The following is a 15,248-nucleotide window of genomic DNA, read 5'->3' as shown; positions in this document are numbered from 1 at the left end:
GTTCAAACCCACCAGTCACTCCTTGGAAGGAAGATGGGGCAATCTACTTCTGTAGTGATACTGCCTCAGAAACCCAAGGAGGGGTCGCTATGAGTCAGGTCCCACATAACAACAACACAATTGCTTTTATGTCATGGCACCTAACATGATGCTGGGAAAACTATAAACCAAAAACCCAGACTCATTGCCATTGAGTTGATTCTGACTCATCGCAACCCCCTTTGGGTTTCCAAGGTGGTAAATCTTTATGGAAGTAGATTGCCCAATCTTCCTTCCATGGAGGGACTGATGGGTTTGAACTGCCAACCTTCTGGTTAGCAGTCAAACACCTTAGGCACTATGCCACCAGAGCTCCTTAGGGAAGACTACAGGTACTTCATAAATATTTATTAGATGAATTATTATAATTATTTTGGTATCTGTACTGTGGAATCCAATTCAATTTGAAATCAGAGTGAATACTCTGATTTCAAAAAGGAGAAGTGTATTTTGGATGACGATATCTCACTTTATTAACACTGTTTGTAATTAACACTTTTTGAGTGCACTGTATGAAATACTTAACAGATGTTCTTTCGTTTTGTCCCACAATACCCCTACAAGGTGTGCATGATTATTATTGCCCATGTTTTACAAACGAAGAAACTTGGCATGTTGTAGTGCTGTAGTCTCAAAATTTGCATGCGGGCCTGTGAAATTGAAGGCGTGGATAGGTGTGTTTATGGAGTATCATGTTAACTTAGCGATATGATATGGGAAGAAAATAGTACTTTCTACATAAACAGGAACACATAGTATGATGTGAAATGCAAAATTTAACAAGAAATTTTAAAGAATAAAAAATAATTCAAGAAGAACCACTTCTCTTCTAGCTCCTACTACCCCTGCCCCCATCACCCAGGCAGGATTTTGAGTGCACTCTGCTGTGCGGTATTGTTTGAGAAGCCCTCAGATGTTTGTGATTCAAGTAATATGGGCAAGCTTCCAACATGCTCCAAAAATTTAAAAGAATGTATAAATCCTATTGAGAAAATGCATTTCAGCATACCAGTTACTGTTTATAGAAGTACATAAATAATAGTAAGTCCTGAATGCAGTAAAAATCTTAACTTATATGGAATAATTTCCCTCTACAGATTTCCTTCAAGAATGATACTTTCAAAACATACTTACTATTCTATTTTAAGTTATCTGATCAACAAATCTTTGGATCTGATGTGCTTTTGTTTTTTATTTTGTTTGGTTTTGCTTTTAGTCTGTGTGATAGATGTTTTTGAGGTGAAAATGTTGGCCCCCAAAGAATATTGCTTTAGTTCTGAAGTTTTAAGGCTTTTTCATAAAGAAAGGCTTTGAAATGTTAATGAGAGTATATGTAAAATGCATCCCAGGACTTGCTGATACAAAGTATTCATTTCCATGTACATTTGCATGAGTGTAAACTCAGAATTTATTGGTGATCTTGCACCTGCATTCTTATTTTAGGGCCCACTTATATCTATTTCTATGAAATGTTTTGTTTAGTGTGAATGCCCAAGTTCTGCTCAATGAAAAAGAACAATTACTCCTAATTGCCACCAGTGCTACAAATGACCCCTCAAGGAAGGTCAGACCTCCTTGACTGTGCAGTCACTTGAGGTCTGATTAAGACTCTTCACTCCTTTACTAGTCCAATCTGAGCCTTTAGGACTTTGCTTTTTTAATCTTACCTTGCAAATGGAAAGTGTCTCATTTCGTCTTCCTAATCAAGAATCTTTTTCCCACGTTCCAGACTTTAGTCCCATCCATAGTTCAATTTTAATGGAAAATAAATAAAATCAATTAATTGATCGACAGCACGGGTCCAAGGCATTTTTAATTTCCTGTAAAAAAAGAACCTTCCATATTTCTTTGATAATTTTTATTTTTAATACATTTCATTATCCATTTTAGTTTAAATAATGAATTTATTCATTCACTGAACCCTTCATTCAGCAAACATATTGGGTACTCACTGTCTACCAGGCATTGAGGGCTATGGGTTCAAAGAACTACACCATACAGTCTGGGCTTTGGTTAGACAGTGATTGGAGATGCCTGCAGGGACCAGTAGGTAACATAAACATGCTGAGCAGGGCGGGTGGGGCCTGTGGCACATGGGGTCTCACGTTCCATCTAAAGAAGATGGCAGCCCCTCAACTCCAGCTGCTGCTGCCATGTGGGAATACTGGCCAAAGGTGGCCAGAAATTGCAACATTTAAGAGAACCCAGACACCCAGTTTTCAAGTGAAATCTCTTAATTTTTAAATGTGGGCGATTGATTTGTAAAAGTAATGTATGGCCCAAACAAAATACATGTACTCTCTGGTCAAAAGTGATAGTGAGCCACCTTTTTGTGGCCTCTGACCTGGGACACCATGCAATAACACATGACTATGTTCAGATGAAAATTCCTACACTCCCATCATGGAGCCAAGCTTTTCACTAGCTTCTTTGGACTCTGAAAGACTGCCAGGCTCAATCAGTCTCTGCCCAGCTATGTGCTATTGTAAATGGCAGGATGGGAGAGCACCAGGTAAATAATCAAAGCATAATTAGAATGGTTTTGCAGATGGTTAGGCTTTATGATTTATAGATTAGTTGTTTTACTCACATCACAACATTGATGTCAGTGTAAATACCTAATGGTTTTCAGTCTGTCTGGAGAATAGTTTATGGTCTTCAGGGAATCTTAACTCTTAATTCATTCTATACTTCTTTTCGTGTTTTTGAGGTGACTATTTTTTGATATTTTATAAACTAAAAACTCTTAAAATCAGGAATCATATTATTTGGTTCTATGTTTGTCCTATGAATCTGCCCTCCTTGGGTTTCTAAGGCAGTATGACTACAGAAGTAAATCACACAATCTTCCTTCCGAGGAGTGGCTGGTGGATTTAACCAACCAACCTTCTGGTTAGCAGTCCAGTGCCTTAGGCACTACGCCACCAGAGATCCCCTTTTTGTTGTTGTTGTTGTTGTTTTTTTTTTTTTTTTTTTTTTTGACAGTTATAAACTAAAAACCCGTAAAATCAGGAATCATATTATTTGGTTCTGTGTTTGTCCTGTGAATCTGATCTAATGAAGCAGTGGATCTTTACTCAGCCAAAACTGGAATGTGAGCTTGATAGGCATGTATGTAAGTTAGATGGACCTCTGTTTTCTTAAAAGTTAAAAGTTTTTGTCCAAAGAAAATGAAGGCAATTCATAAATGACTTGAATTAAAGAATTACACACCTATCTGTTGGAAGATCAAGCTTCATATTTAAATCTCATCCTGTATGCTTGTATTCATTGCTCTGAGTTCCAGAATCTTTTGGGAAACACACACACATGTACACATTAACCTGTGAGCTACTAAATGTATTTGAACCTTTTGTTTATCCAGTTGATGTGTGAAAATGTGGCATCAGAGAAATCCCTGGTGTCTTCTCTACATGTGCAGATGCTAATGAATGCACACCAGTCCAGTTCAAGCTGGCTTTGCCTCACTCTTGAAATTTTTCCACTGGGGACACTTATAACAAAGTCATAAGACACTGTCTCTGGTCTGGAACATCTCTCTGTTTGCAAAATAGAAACATGTCTGCAGAGTGTCAGAAGCAGAGGTTTTTATGTTTTGTTGAGCTCAAAAAGCTAATAAAGTAAAATTTTTATGTCACATTCCCGTAACACGACTAGTTGCCCTCCATGAGTGGGTGTTAAAGTTCAGAAGGTTTATTGCTATTAGAATGTAATGTATAGTAAATACAAAAGAATGTTTTCCGCTTAGTGGACTCCTTGTCTTTGCAAGTTCAGATGGAATTTTAATAAGCATCTTTCTGTGTGTGCAGTTATTTCTGCTAAGTAACTCACGGAACTAAAAGTTTAGATTCAACAGGTGAGATCTGAGGCCGATGAAGAAAAAGAAGAATGTGAGTGGACAGTGCATCCAAGAGATCATGTTTGGTTTTGGGATTGGTGGATAAGGACATGTGGCTATGGGTTGTTGGATAACAGACATGAAGAGCAAACCCAACTCAGAAAACATAGTCATGCTCTAACAAAGCAATCAATCTGTGAAGGAAGAACTGGTTCCAAGAAGTTAAGTCATTTAATATGTTTCAATCTCTGGCCTAATGTATTCTTCCTTCTTACTTGGCAGTGGAAATTTTGACTGCTCGTCAGAAGAAAGCAGAAGAACTAAAGAGGCTTACTGATCTAGCCAGTCAGATGGCAGAGATGCAGCTGGCCGAACTTAGGGCAGAAATTAAGGTTAGTTTTAAAATTTCATAGCCTGGCCCTGGCCAGAGATCTGATGATTCCCATTATGTTTGTTTTTCATCCATAGAGTGCCTCTAACATCCTGCACCCAGGTCTCCTTCACAAGGTTGAAACAGAGAATACAGAAGGGTGAAGAACACATTATAACTGTATTTAAGTATAATGTGGTTTGAAGGGACATAGTATTATAGAGAAGAGGTACAAGCTATTTTCTTAGTCAGTGGAGACTGACCCAAATAAAATATACTCACCATGAATTATAGCTGGGATGGAGGATATTATTTCCACTGTATGTGATTTGTGTGTTTTATAAACACACACATGTGAACACACTCTAAGTATGAACTTAGTGTAATAGGATTATAAAGCATCCACAACATGTGTAAATTTCTTTCCTATATCCTTTTATAGGCTTTTTGCCCTTTTATTAAAAATACTACCCACAAATATATATTTATTAGATTTCTTATTTCCAAGCTATAGAAAATGACTAACCACAAAAATAAGTTGAATTTGAAAGAATATGGGTGTTTGTGAAGAATCAGGTGTACAGTTCCGCAGAAACCTGGGTGGTTTGGGTACTGCAGGTAGCAGTAATTACCAGACACTGTCTTCAGTGCACCATCATGGCCGCCACATGAATCAGCCTTGGTACCACCTCACGTGACTCAAATCCCTAAGAGAGAGACTCTTTGATGGCCTCTACTTGCATCACATCAATTATTTGGCAGAGACAGGGTATGATAATCTTGAAAGCCGAAGGAGCAAGAATGGTTTTTCAAAACTCCATTGAGGTGTAGGTACCCAAAGGGGAAAAGAGGACCAAGAGGGTAAAAACAAGTATCTAAAACAAAATAGGCAGTTAAAGTTTATAAATAGCCCTTTATCCTCCTGTTTCGCTCCCATATACTATGCACACACCCTCCAGCCTCTTACCAACTTCTAGGAAACTAGTTTCAAGACACAGTTGCTGCTAGCTAGTAGGATTGTCTGCTCATCTGGGCATAAGACTGGTTGGGTATGATAGAGAGTTGCAAGGACTTTTCAGCCCCCTCTATCCTGGTTAGGAGCTCTGGTGGCGTAGTGCCTAAGGCACTTGACTGCTAACCAGAAGGCTGTGGTTCAAACCCACCAGCCAGTCCTCAGGAGGAAGATGGGGCAATCTATTTCTGTAGTGATACTGCCTCGGAAACCCAAGGAGGGGTCGCTATGAGTCTAAATCAATTTGATGGCAGTGAGTTTGTTTGGGTATCCTGGTTAGGCAAGGGGAAGCCCCATAGGGAAGATGACCTCCCCTGAGGGTAGTGAGAAGTTCTAGCGGTCTTCTCCTACCCACTTTCTCTCTATTCACCTTTGCTGTCCTCACCTAGACAGTTGCAGTCACCTCCTAACTAGCTTTCTGCCACCACCATCTCCATCCAGCCTTATCATCCATCCTAAGACCAGTGATGTCACCCTAAAGCAGATCTGGTCTCCCTCAGTGTGGTTCATCCTGCCCCATCAGAGTAAAATCCACAACTGGGCTCCAGTCTTCCCCTAAAAACTCCCAGCTTATTAAAACATCAAGTGAAGAATATGAAATTGCCTGTATCCTGGTCTCCTGAAAGCTATTCATCTTTCCAGTTTAATTTCTACCTGTCAAAATCTCACTCATCATTAAATGGTTAATAGGCTTTGGAGTGAACTAGTCCAGCTCCAAGATTTTCCACTTCTGTGACTTTGGATAAATCATTTATTCTCTTAGATTCATGGAACCTCAATCCACCCATCTATAAAGTAGAGATAATAATAGTACTGACTTCATAGTAATGCAGTCAGATGAAAATGAGATGATCTGTTAAGAATTTGGCCAGTGTCTGGTAAGTGTACAATAATTTTTTTAAAATGTTCCAGCTCTTACATAACTTTTTTACCATTTGCTTCAGGAGGAAGAAATTTCTTTCCCTTATATTCTTAGAGCACCTACCACATTCTATCCTGCATTGTTCTAGTGTACCTGTTTCTTTGCCACGTGGTAAACTCCCTGGTAAACTATAACAGCATCATAGTTATTTTTTGTATTTCTCACTATGTCATCTACACAAAGATCTTAATTTTAAATGAATTGGAAAAAATCTCTCCCGCTTCCCTTTAATAGCACTAGAAACTTCACCATTCAAAACAGTACTTTCTAGATCTTAAAAACCTTGGGGGCTTCCTGTTTCTTATAAAATGCAGATGGGTGCCCAGAAAGGATGACATATTTTCCCTTTAATTAATACATGAGCGCATGATTGGCCAGAGTAAGAAGACCCTGCAGGAAGGCAACCCAGACAGCTGCAATAGGACGCGAAGTGCTGAGAGGAGAGAGTAATGAGCTGTCAACTCTGACTCCCGGCCACCCCGTATGGCAGAGAACACGGCTCCACATGGTTCTCAGGGGCTGATTTTGGGGAAGTAGATCACCAGGACTTTCTCTGGGTGGACTCACCCAGCCTTTTGGTTAAGAGTCACGCTCGTTAACCAGTTGCAACACCCAAGGCCTCCAGAAGGAGGATGTGAGGAGTAAAAGGTTAAACGGCTGAGTCCAAACACACATCTTGCCTGTATCACAGTTTTGTCCAAGCCCAGGCAGGGAAAGACAGGACCCACACATGTTCTCAGAACAAGAATTGTTCTGTGATCATGCCCCAGGCAGGTCTGACTGACGGATTGGAGCCTCCAGTGACAGAGCTGGAATGCCTTCCCACCTACCTGGTCAGTGCCGTCATGGGCACGCCGCAGAGCTGGCTGAGTGAATGTTCAGTGCACTTGGCCACCTCTGGAACTGTGGGGCTCCTATTTTCCTTTTTTTTCCTCCAGCACTTTGTCAGCGAACGGAAATATGATGAAGAGCTCGGGAAAGCTGCCCGATTCTCCTGTGACATTGAACAGCTAAAGGCCCAAATCATGCTCTGTGGAGAAAGTGAGTTTTGCATACTTGCTAAATAATTCTGTTTGAGTGAGCTCAGTGCTGTTCAGAGTTGATACAAGAAATGTCGGGTGTGCAGCCCCTAGAGGGCTGAACTGGGGTCTAAAGAGATTTAATGATCTGAGGTCAGGACACAAGTCACTAGAAATGTCAAGAGTTGAACTGAGAGTCTTCAAATGCCAGTGTCCATCAGTAAATCCCCAGGATTTATTAAGCGGAACAGAACAGGTCAACTACTTTATACCTTTTGCAAACTTTTTTTTAAGCACCGCCAGATAAGCGGCTCCTCTGATTTAAAACCGCTCCAGCTCTCAGAGACCTGCTACATCAGAGTGAGACTTCCTCCTAAGCCTGGGAACAACCAGCTACTGTTGGCAAAGGCCCAGCTCTGTGTGCACTGCACAGTGGTGCCCAGAGCTGGCATCTGTCCTGTGCTGAGAGGAGACTCCAGATCATGAACGGCTTCGCTTCAGCTTTTAGCTTTTATGTTGTTCCCTATTAAGCCTTAATTAGAACAGCTAATATGCAGCAAGACTGGTGGCGACCTTTTCCCAACTCCAGCCCACCCACCCCAGGAGGTGGGAATGAGCACTAACATGGCTTTAAGGACAACCAGACCAAGGACAGATGAGGGACATGGAAAACCTACAGCCTCAGAATCAGCAGCTGAACATTGAAATTTGGCTGCACTTTTTTTTTTTTCAGAGTGGAAAATGCTTTTTTTTTCCTGTAAGTAGAAAAATATAAGCTTTATCCAAAAATTTCAGAACAGTTATTATGTAGAACATGGTATACTTTTGAGTATCCTTCACATTTTCATGAACATATAAATGGGGGCCTTTTATATAAGTTACTATGTAAATTTTATATATATCTATAGATATATATAAAATGACACCACATGTTATAATTTACTATACAACATACATGTGTAGCAACTTGGTTTGTACTGAGCACTTCATGGTACATGGTAGACATTTTTGCATGTCAATATATTTAACCAATGATATATTTAAATATCATTTATACAGCCAGCCCCCTGATTGTAGACATTTCGATTGCTGCCAGTTTTTCACCATTAAAAATAACACTGCTGTGAGCACCACTGTGCACACAGCTTTGGCAGTTTGGCTGGTTCTGTGACTGCACTTCTTTTAAATTATAACCCCCCCTATGTCCTCTCCCTTAGGAAGGAGTCTACCTATTTGCCATTCTCCATCTCCAGTTTTTGCCTCATCTCTAAAAACCAGACAGCCTGGCTCACAGTTAGAAATTCAACTATCCATCCTAGTTTCCATTTCAGCCCGATGATGAGGAAGACATTAATGCTGAGTGACTCTGTGTCACTGATCTGGTGGGGACAATCTGGTGGGGACAGGGGTTGGTTTGCAGCTTGACCTGCTTTCCTCCAGAGCAGTTCAAGTGCCACCTAGTGGGAGGAACCGGCCCTTTAAAGTACAGGTCTCCCTTAGGAAAAGCAGCCTCATGTGTTAAGATACAAGCCTGGAAGGGCCCTTTTCTGCTCAGCTTTGTTGAAAGCACATTAAGAGCCCACAGCTGGGACCCAGAAAACCAGGACTATAGTTCCCAAGCTGGAAATAGTAGTCTCTGAGGTACGGGAAGTAGTGACATCATAAAACTGAATCTGGCTGCTGTTGTTTTTTGTTGTTATGTGCCATCAAGTTGGACCCGACTTATAGCAACCCCTCCTTCAGTTTCCGAGGCAGTGTCACTACAGAAGTAGATTGCCCCACCTTCCTTCCAAGGAGTGGCTGCTAGATTTGAACCACCAGCCTTCTGGTTAGCAGTCAAGTGCCTTAGGCACTGTGCCACCAGAGCTCCACCAAACAAACAAACAAAAAAGAAACCCAGTGCCATCAAGTCAATTCTGACTCACAGTGACCCCTATTGCTTCTCTGAGGCAGTAAACCTTTACAGAAGTAGATTGCTCCATCTTCCTTCTGCAGAGGAGCTGGTGGGTTTGATCCACCAACTTTCTGGTGAGTAGTCAAGTGCCTTAGGCACTGCACCACCCACCCATGTCCTCTAGTGATACACGGACAGTCCCTGATTGGCTGTCATACCTTACCTATAAAAAAGAAGGGACTGGAGACACGTCCTTGTCTTTCCATTGTTGATGTTCTGTGATTCTGTGATCCACACTAGTCACTCTTAAGCCTCTAGAAAAATGTTGGGATTAGGTCTGATCCAACCAAAGGTAGCTGAGAAAATTGCTTTTAAAAATTGGTGACAATTTTAAGATTCAGAGAAAGGTCTTGCTGCCAACCTGGCTGTCGAATTCTGGGGAACTGTGAGAAAAAAGCTATGACTGTGTCCCGGAGTGGATTTCTTCCAGCCCCCCATTCAGCATAATCACATAGAAATCCTCTACTTTCAAAGCCAGCAGGACTAGAAACAGTAATCATTGAGCAGACCTACCTGTGCCCTGGCAGGCACTTGTGTGACTACCTGCATTGCCTTTAGCTTTTGACTGGGTACAGATCTGCAGTAAGAGTGTAGGAAACTGGGTTGATAAGAGACCCGAAATGCAGCTGTAGTGGAATCTAAAAGATGCTTCCGGGGCCTGGCAGGCCTGGTCCAATCTTGGGATTATGCATTGCTCAGGGTGGCAAAATTCCTCTCTGATATTCACTGCCACCCCATCCCCGTGCTTTTGGGACAGTGTGGCTCTCACAGGCCCGTGTCTCAGCATGTTACCCTTTATCTCTGCAATCCCGACTGGGGTAGGGACCTGCCAGGGACGGTGAGAACAAGTTTGGTCATGGGGAGCCTGAGAGTAGAGTAATTGGTGGAAAGGGCCAAAGAGGAGCCGTCCAGATGTCATTATGTTTCCTGGATGGGTGCTCGAGCTAAAGAGTCGTATTAGAGTTGCTCAGATAAGTTTGTTTCCTACATAGAGCTCTCAGCTTCGAGGGCTGTGCTTCAGTCACAGTTCAGTGGTTCTCAGAAAAGAAAAATTTGGTGGCCTCTAAGCCCCAAGGTGCCCTTTCAAATGACATCTTTCAAAAAGCCTTTTTTTGATGTTGTGATGGCATGCCTGCCCAGTTCTCCATCTCCTGTGTCTTTCTAATGGGTTACTGAGGCAGCCGTGTTCACAGCACAGCCATAACACGAGGCATTTTCTTGTTGCAGTTACGCATCCAAAGAACAATTATTCCTCAAGAACCCCCTGCAGCTCCCTGCTGCCTCTGCTGAATACCCATGCAGCAGCCTCTGGGAAACAGAGTAACTTTACCCGAAAATCATCCAATCACAACAAGCCCACCGAGGGTAAAGCAACAAACCTGAAAGTGACAAGCAGTCTTCCCAGCACTCTGGACGCCCCTCACCAGGCCATGCCGGCCAACAAGCAGGTAAGCCGCTCAGAGAGACTAGCTAGGGCTGCCTTCAGGGGTCTTGTAGACATTGGCCCATGATGCCAAAGGAGGGCGTCACACTCGTTTCAGGAGAAGGAACACTGTACTAGCAACTGATAGACCCTGAGCCCTGGGGTCATGGCCTACCCCACCCCCACAGCACCAGCTGACCGCCAGCAATGTCCCAGTCCCCATCTAGTCCATATTTCAGGTTTCCCACATGGAGGAAGTAGCCTGCGTACGCTCTTGACAGCATTAACAAAGATCCCACCTAAAATGTGCTAGCTCTTCTTATGCCCGTGATGGCCACCATCCCGTATCAGTAAGTGGCCCACACTTGGAAGGGGCTCACAGGGATGTGGGCTCAAGATTCAGAACCTAGCCACTGAGATAGCAGAAGAAATCTGGCGTGCTTTTTTTTTAAGATAATTTCATTCCCATTTATATTTAGTTTGTCAGAGGTCATAGTTGGTTCAGATTTTTTTCTTCTCTTGGGCTTTCAGAATAGTGAATACATTAATAATAATGACCTCATTAATTCTCATCTGCTGTGACCACCATAAATACAAGTTTCCAAAGGGCCATCTTCCTTCCTTCTCTCTTTCTGCTTGGATGATTCTGCACTGTCTCCATAAGAGGGGAGTCTCCCTTATCTTTAGAAACTAAACAAGAAATGTGACTCGGCGATATTAGAAGTTGAGCATGCTAGAAAGATATCTTCCATGACCTTTAAATAAGACTTTTCTTTCCGTGTTCCAAAATGCTGGTTTGCCAAGCCCTGTTGGGTCTTGTGGTCTTGATTATGTAGGCTTCCCATTAATGACACTGGCAGGCATTTCTCTGGCCCGGAATGCCTTCATAAGCTTTTAAAGAGCACTCTGACAAGGTAGATTTTATATATTCATAGGTTAGAGATCATAATCAAACCTGTTTTACTTGTAGTCTAAATACATCTTCTCATCTTTTGTTCTTTGCTCAGTATTAAACATCATATTAAAATTCAGTCTAAAATTTAGTCTAAGACTTTCCATTTCAAAATTTCTTTAAAAATAAAGGAGCCCAGTTTAAATGCTATGTACATAGACACCTGTTGAGCTCACCATATTATTGTTTTCAGCAAACCATTTTAGGTAATGACTCATTTAAGTTGAAACATACTTAAACATCTAAACCAGAGTCCTTTTGCATCTAAACTAAATCCTTGTCCTGGGCCCTGTTCTTTAGTGGAAGCAAAGAGAGACAACCACCCACAATCTGCATTCTCCCCTACAGACCGTGCTGCAAATTCTCAAGGTGCTGGGATTCTCTTCCCAGGCGGCCCAAGCCTCCTCTCACACAATTCATGGACTGCTTCCTTGGATGTGTCATCCTGAAGGCAGACTGTGCTACCAGTTTTCATACCCCTGGGTCCAAGGGTGGTTGTCTCAGAGGGTGGGGGATGAAGTATAGATGTGAAGGCTGGAGTGAGTATCCACATTCATAAGGACAAGGCCCCCTCACAATGTGGGACAGAGCCAGAGGTGGGAAGAGAATGGTGGTTCAGGGGGGCTAGGAACCCCTCTCCCTGAAACCCCCCACATTGTGGCACAGAACTTGGGGAGTCCAAGACTTCTGTAATTGCACCTGGCCTTCCACATCCTAAGGAGGGTTTATTTGTCAAGGCAGAAGTAAAGGATATTTTTTTAATAGTTTGTAGACTTGTTTTATAACTTCTTAGTATTCAGATAGACTGTCTCTGCCCCTGCATTTGTATTCTTGACCTTAGCTCTGGTTTATTAGGAGTGAGTCTGCCCTAAACCCATACCATCTAGTCAAAAAAGGAAACTTCCCAGGGAAATTTTACATTTTTCTTCATATATATAATTAGGATTCATATATCATTGTCTAAGGAGCTCTGGTGGCATAATGCCTAAGGCATCTGCCTGCTAGCTGGAAGACAGTACAAACCTACCAGCTACTCCATGGAAAGAAGATGAGCCAACTTACTTCCATAAACATTTACCACCTTGAAAACCAACCGGAGACACTATGACTCAGAATTGACTTGATGGCAATGGGTGGAATAGCAGTGTCTAACCTGGAAGTTCCTGAAGTTTCCATGGTTGAGAATCATCATTGCACTGCCCTAGCATTACATTTCATTGGTTATATTTTAAAGGTGCATTATGGGTTTTATTTAACCTTGTTCTTGAATTGTCGGTCTTACGCCTCTGGAAAGAAGCTCTGGTGGTGCAGTTATTAAGCGCTTGGCTGCTAACTGGGAAGCTGATGATTGAAACCCACTCAGCAGCTGGGAGTTTGACCTCACAATCTGCTTCTGTAAAGATTACCCAAAAAACCAAAACCAAAGCCATTGGCCTTGAGTTGATTCTAATTCATAGCAACCTGGTAACAGCAGAACTGCCCCACAGGGTCTCCAAGGCTTAAATCTTTACAGAAACAGACTGCCACTCTTTCTTCCACGCAGCAGCTGGTGAGTTCAAACCGCTCACCTTTTGGTTAGCAACGGAGGACTTCAACCAGTGCCACCAGGGCTCCTTTGTAACTATTACCACCTACGAAACCCTCCTATATGGCAGATCTCCTTTGTCCTATAAGGGCCCCTATGAGTTGTCACCAACTGGAAGGCACATAGCATCAGCATGCCACTGAATCCTCTCTTTCAACATCATTCTCTTGAAGTTCTGTTTACGGGACAGTCCACTACTCTTTTAAGATTGAGGTTTTAGCAACTTGACATGATTTGCATGTTGCCGTATTCTTCTGGTGTGTAAAAAAGTTTACCTGTGGCTTAGAGATTTGGTTTCCCTAGTGATGTCACCTGTGTTTTGCTAGATGTTTGAACTCCTCCAAAGTCATCTAATACTTCCCTATTGTCTTTTTTGATAGAACGGGTCTTCTAGCCAAAGACGAAGATTTAACCCACAGTATCATAACAACAGGCTAAACGGGCCAGCCAAGTCACAGGGCAGTGGGAGTGAAGCTGACCCAGTGGTGAAAGGCAACAACCGCCATGAACACAGAAGACAGCCACACAATGGCTTCCGTCCCAAAAATAAAGGCGGCACCAAAAACCAAGAGGCCCCCTTAGGGACGAAGACCCCAGAGGCCCCAGCCCATTCAGAAAAGCCCCGGCGGAGGCAGCACACTGCAGACACCTCGGAAGCCAGGCCTTTCCGGGGTAACGTCGCCAGGGTTTCACAGTGCAACCTGTGCCCAACGAGAATAGAAGTATCAGCAGATGCCGCGGTTCTCTCGGTCCCAGCCGTGACATTGGTGGCCTGAGCTAAGAGAAAAGAAAGCAGTTTTCACTCAGTTTTGGTTCCCTGCCCGAGGTGCTGACCCAATTCGCTGCCAAAAGAGAGTCACTCAGAATATACAGACCCTGTATGGTTGTGTCATCCTCTCTTAACCATTGTTACTAATTCTAATAATCAGCGCTAGCTTGCTTCATACCTTTCATGGCTTTGCTTGATCTGTTGATGCTTTTCCTCATCAAGACATTGCAGCATTTTAGCCAGGCAGTATTTACTCATTTGTTAGGAAAATCAAGATGTGGCTGAAGACCAGAGGCTCAGTAGCAACCTATGTTGTAGCGTGATGTCAGTCCATTGATTGTCTTTAGAGAGTTAACGTTGCAAAAAATAAAAATTAAAAAAAAATTCTTAATGATTAGACAAACATGATCTGCTGAAGACACATGCGCTTTTGTAGAATTTAACATCTGGTGTTTTTCTGAAAATATATATATATACATATATTGCTTTATTTGAAACAAATTAAAATATGCTGCATTTGATACCTGGCTTGTTTCTTTTATTGATGCCCATCTTATTATTGAATGTACTGTGTAATGTTTTCAAGAAAACTTTAGAGACTAGAGGCTAAAGGACAGAGCTCTGTACAATACTGTTTCTTTTGGGACAGGTACCCTTTCAGAAAAAACAAACATCTCACCATTGTCCCCACCAAATACATTACACAGATACATGAATCCACACTCCAATCATCTTAGATACCATATGTTAGTTTGGAAACCTTGGTTGCAAGCAAGTAACATAAGCCTCAGTTCAGCTTGGCTTAAACAATAATGAAATTTCATTGGTTCAGTGACTGAGGAGTCTAGTGTTAAAGTATGCCTTGGGCCCAATCTGATCAGGGCTCCAGCTCCTTACTCTTCATTATCTCGGCTCTCCCTTTCTTCTTGGTCTGGTATTGTATTCAGAGTGGCTTTCATCTTGATGACAAAATGACTGCCTCACTCCTCAGACCTGAGTCCACATCCCACAGTGTCCAGACGAAGGCAGTCTCCAGGTAGCTTCCAAGAGGAGGAGGTGTCCTTCCCAGAAGTCTCAGCAAAGGTCTTGCATATCCTTGGCCTAGTTTTCTCTAGAGCTTCAACCAGTTCATCCCAGTTCAATCCTCAGCTGAGAATCTGCCTTTCCACCCCAGACCTACTGAATCAGAATCTACATTTTAACAGAATCGTAGACTAGGAAGAAAGGCTTGGTGATTTACTTCGGAAAATCAGCCAAGGAGAAGTATGAATCACGGCAGTCCGATCTGCAACCAGGTACAGGGATGGCGCAGGACACAGCCTGGTGTGTCACTGTGTGCACAAGGTGGCCATGGGTCGGGTGGAT

The 15,248-nt window shown here is 42.4% G+C and overlaps 1 protein-coding gene across 1 annotated transcript in view; it reads left to right on the top strand.

Moving 5' to 3' along the window:
• The window catches only part of SPATS2L (spermatogenesis associated serine rich 2 like), a 120,077-nt gene extending 106,187 nt beyond the window's left edge, over positions 1–13,890 (top strand). Inside the window, exons 8-11 of the mRNA XM_007935299.2 lie at positions 4,160–4,269; positions 7,120–7,222; positions 10,382–10,602; positions 13,495–13,890. Coding sequence (XP_007933490.1) covers positions 4,160–4,269; positions 7,120–7,222; positions 10,382–10,602; positions 13,495–13,890 — 830 coding nt within the window. The remainder of the gene's footprint in view (positions 1–4,159; positions 4,270–7,119; positions 7,223–10,381; positions 10,603–13,494) is intronic.
• The last annotated feature ends 1,358 nt before the right edge of the window (positions 13,891–15,248 follow it).

The sequence above is a fragment of the Orycteropus afer genome, unplaced genomic scaffold, assembly GCF_000298275.1.
Source record: "Orycteropus afer afer isolate SDZICR_OR568_19922 unplaced genomic scaffold, OryAfe1.0 scaffold00002, whole genome shotgun sequence".
Classification (NCBI taxonomy): Eukaryota; Metazoa; Chordata; class Mammalia; order Tubulidentata; family Orycteropodidae; genus Orycteropus; species Orycteropus afer.
The sequence above is the reverse complement of the archived record's forward strand: the minus strand, read 5'-3'. Positions and strand labels throughout refer to the sequence as shown.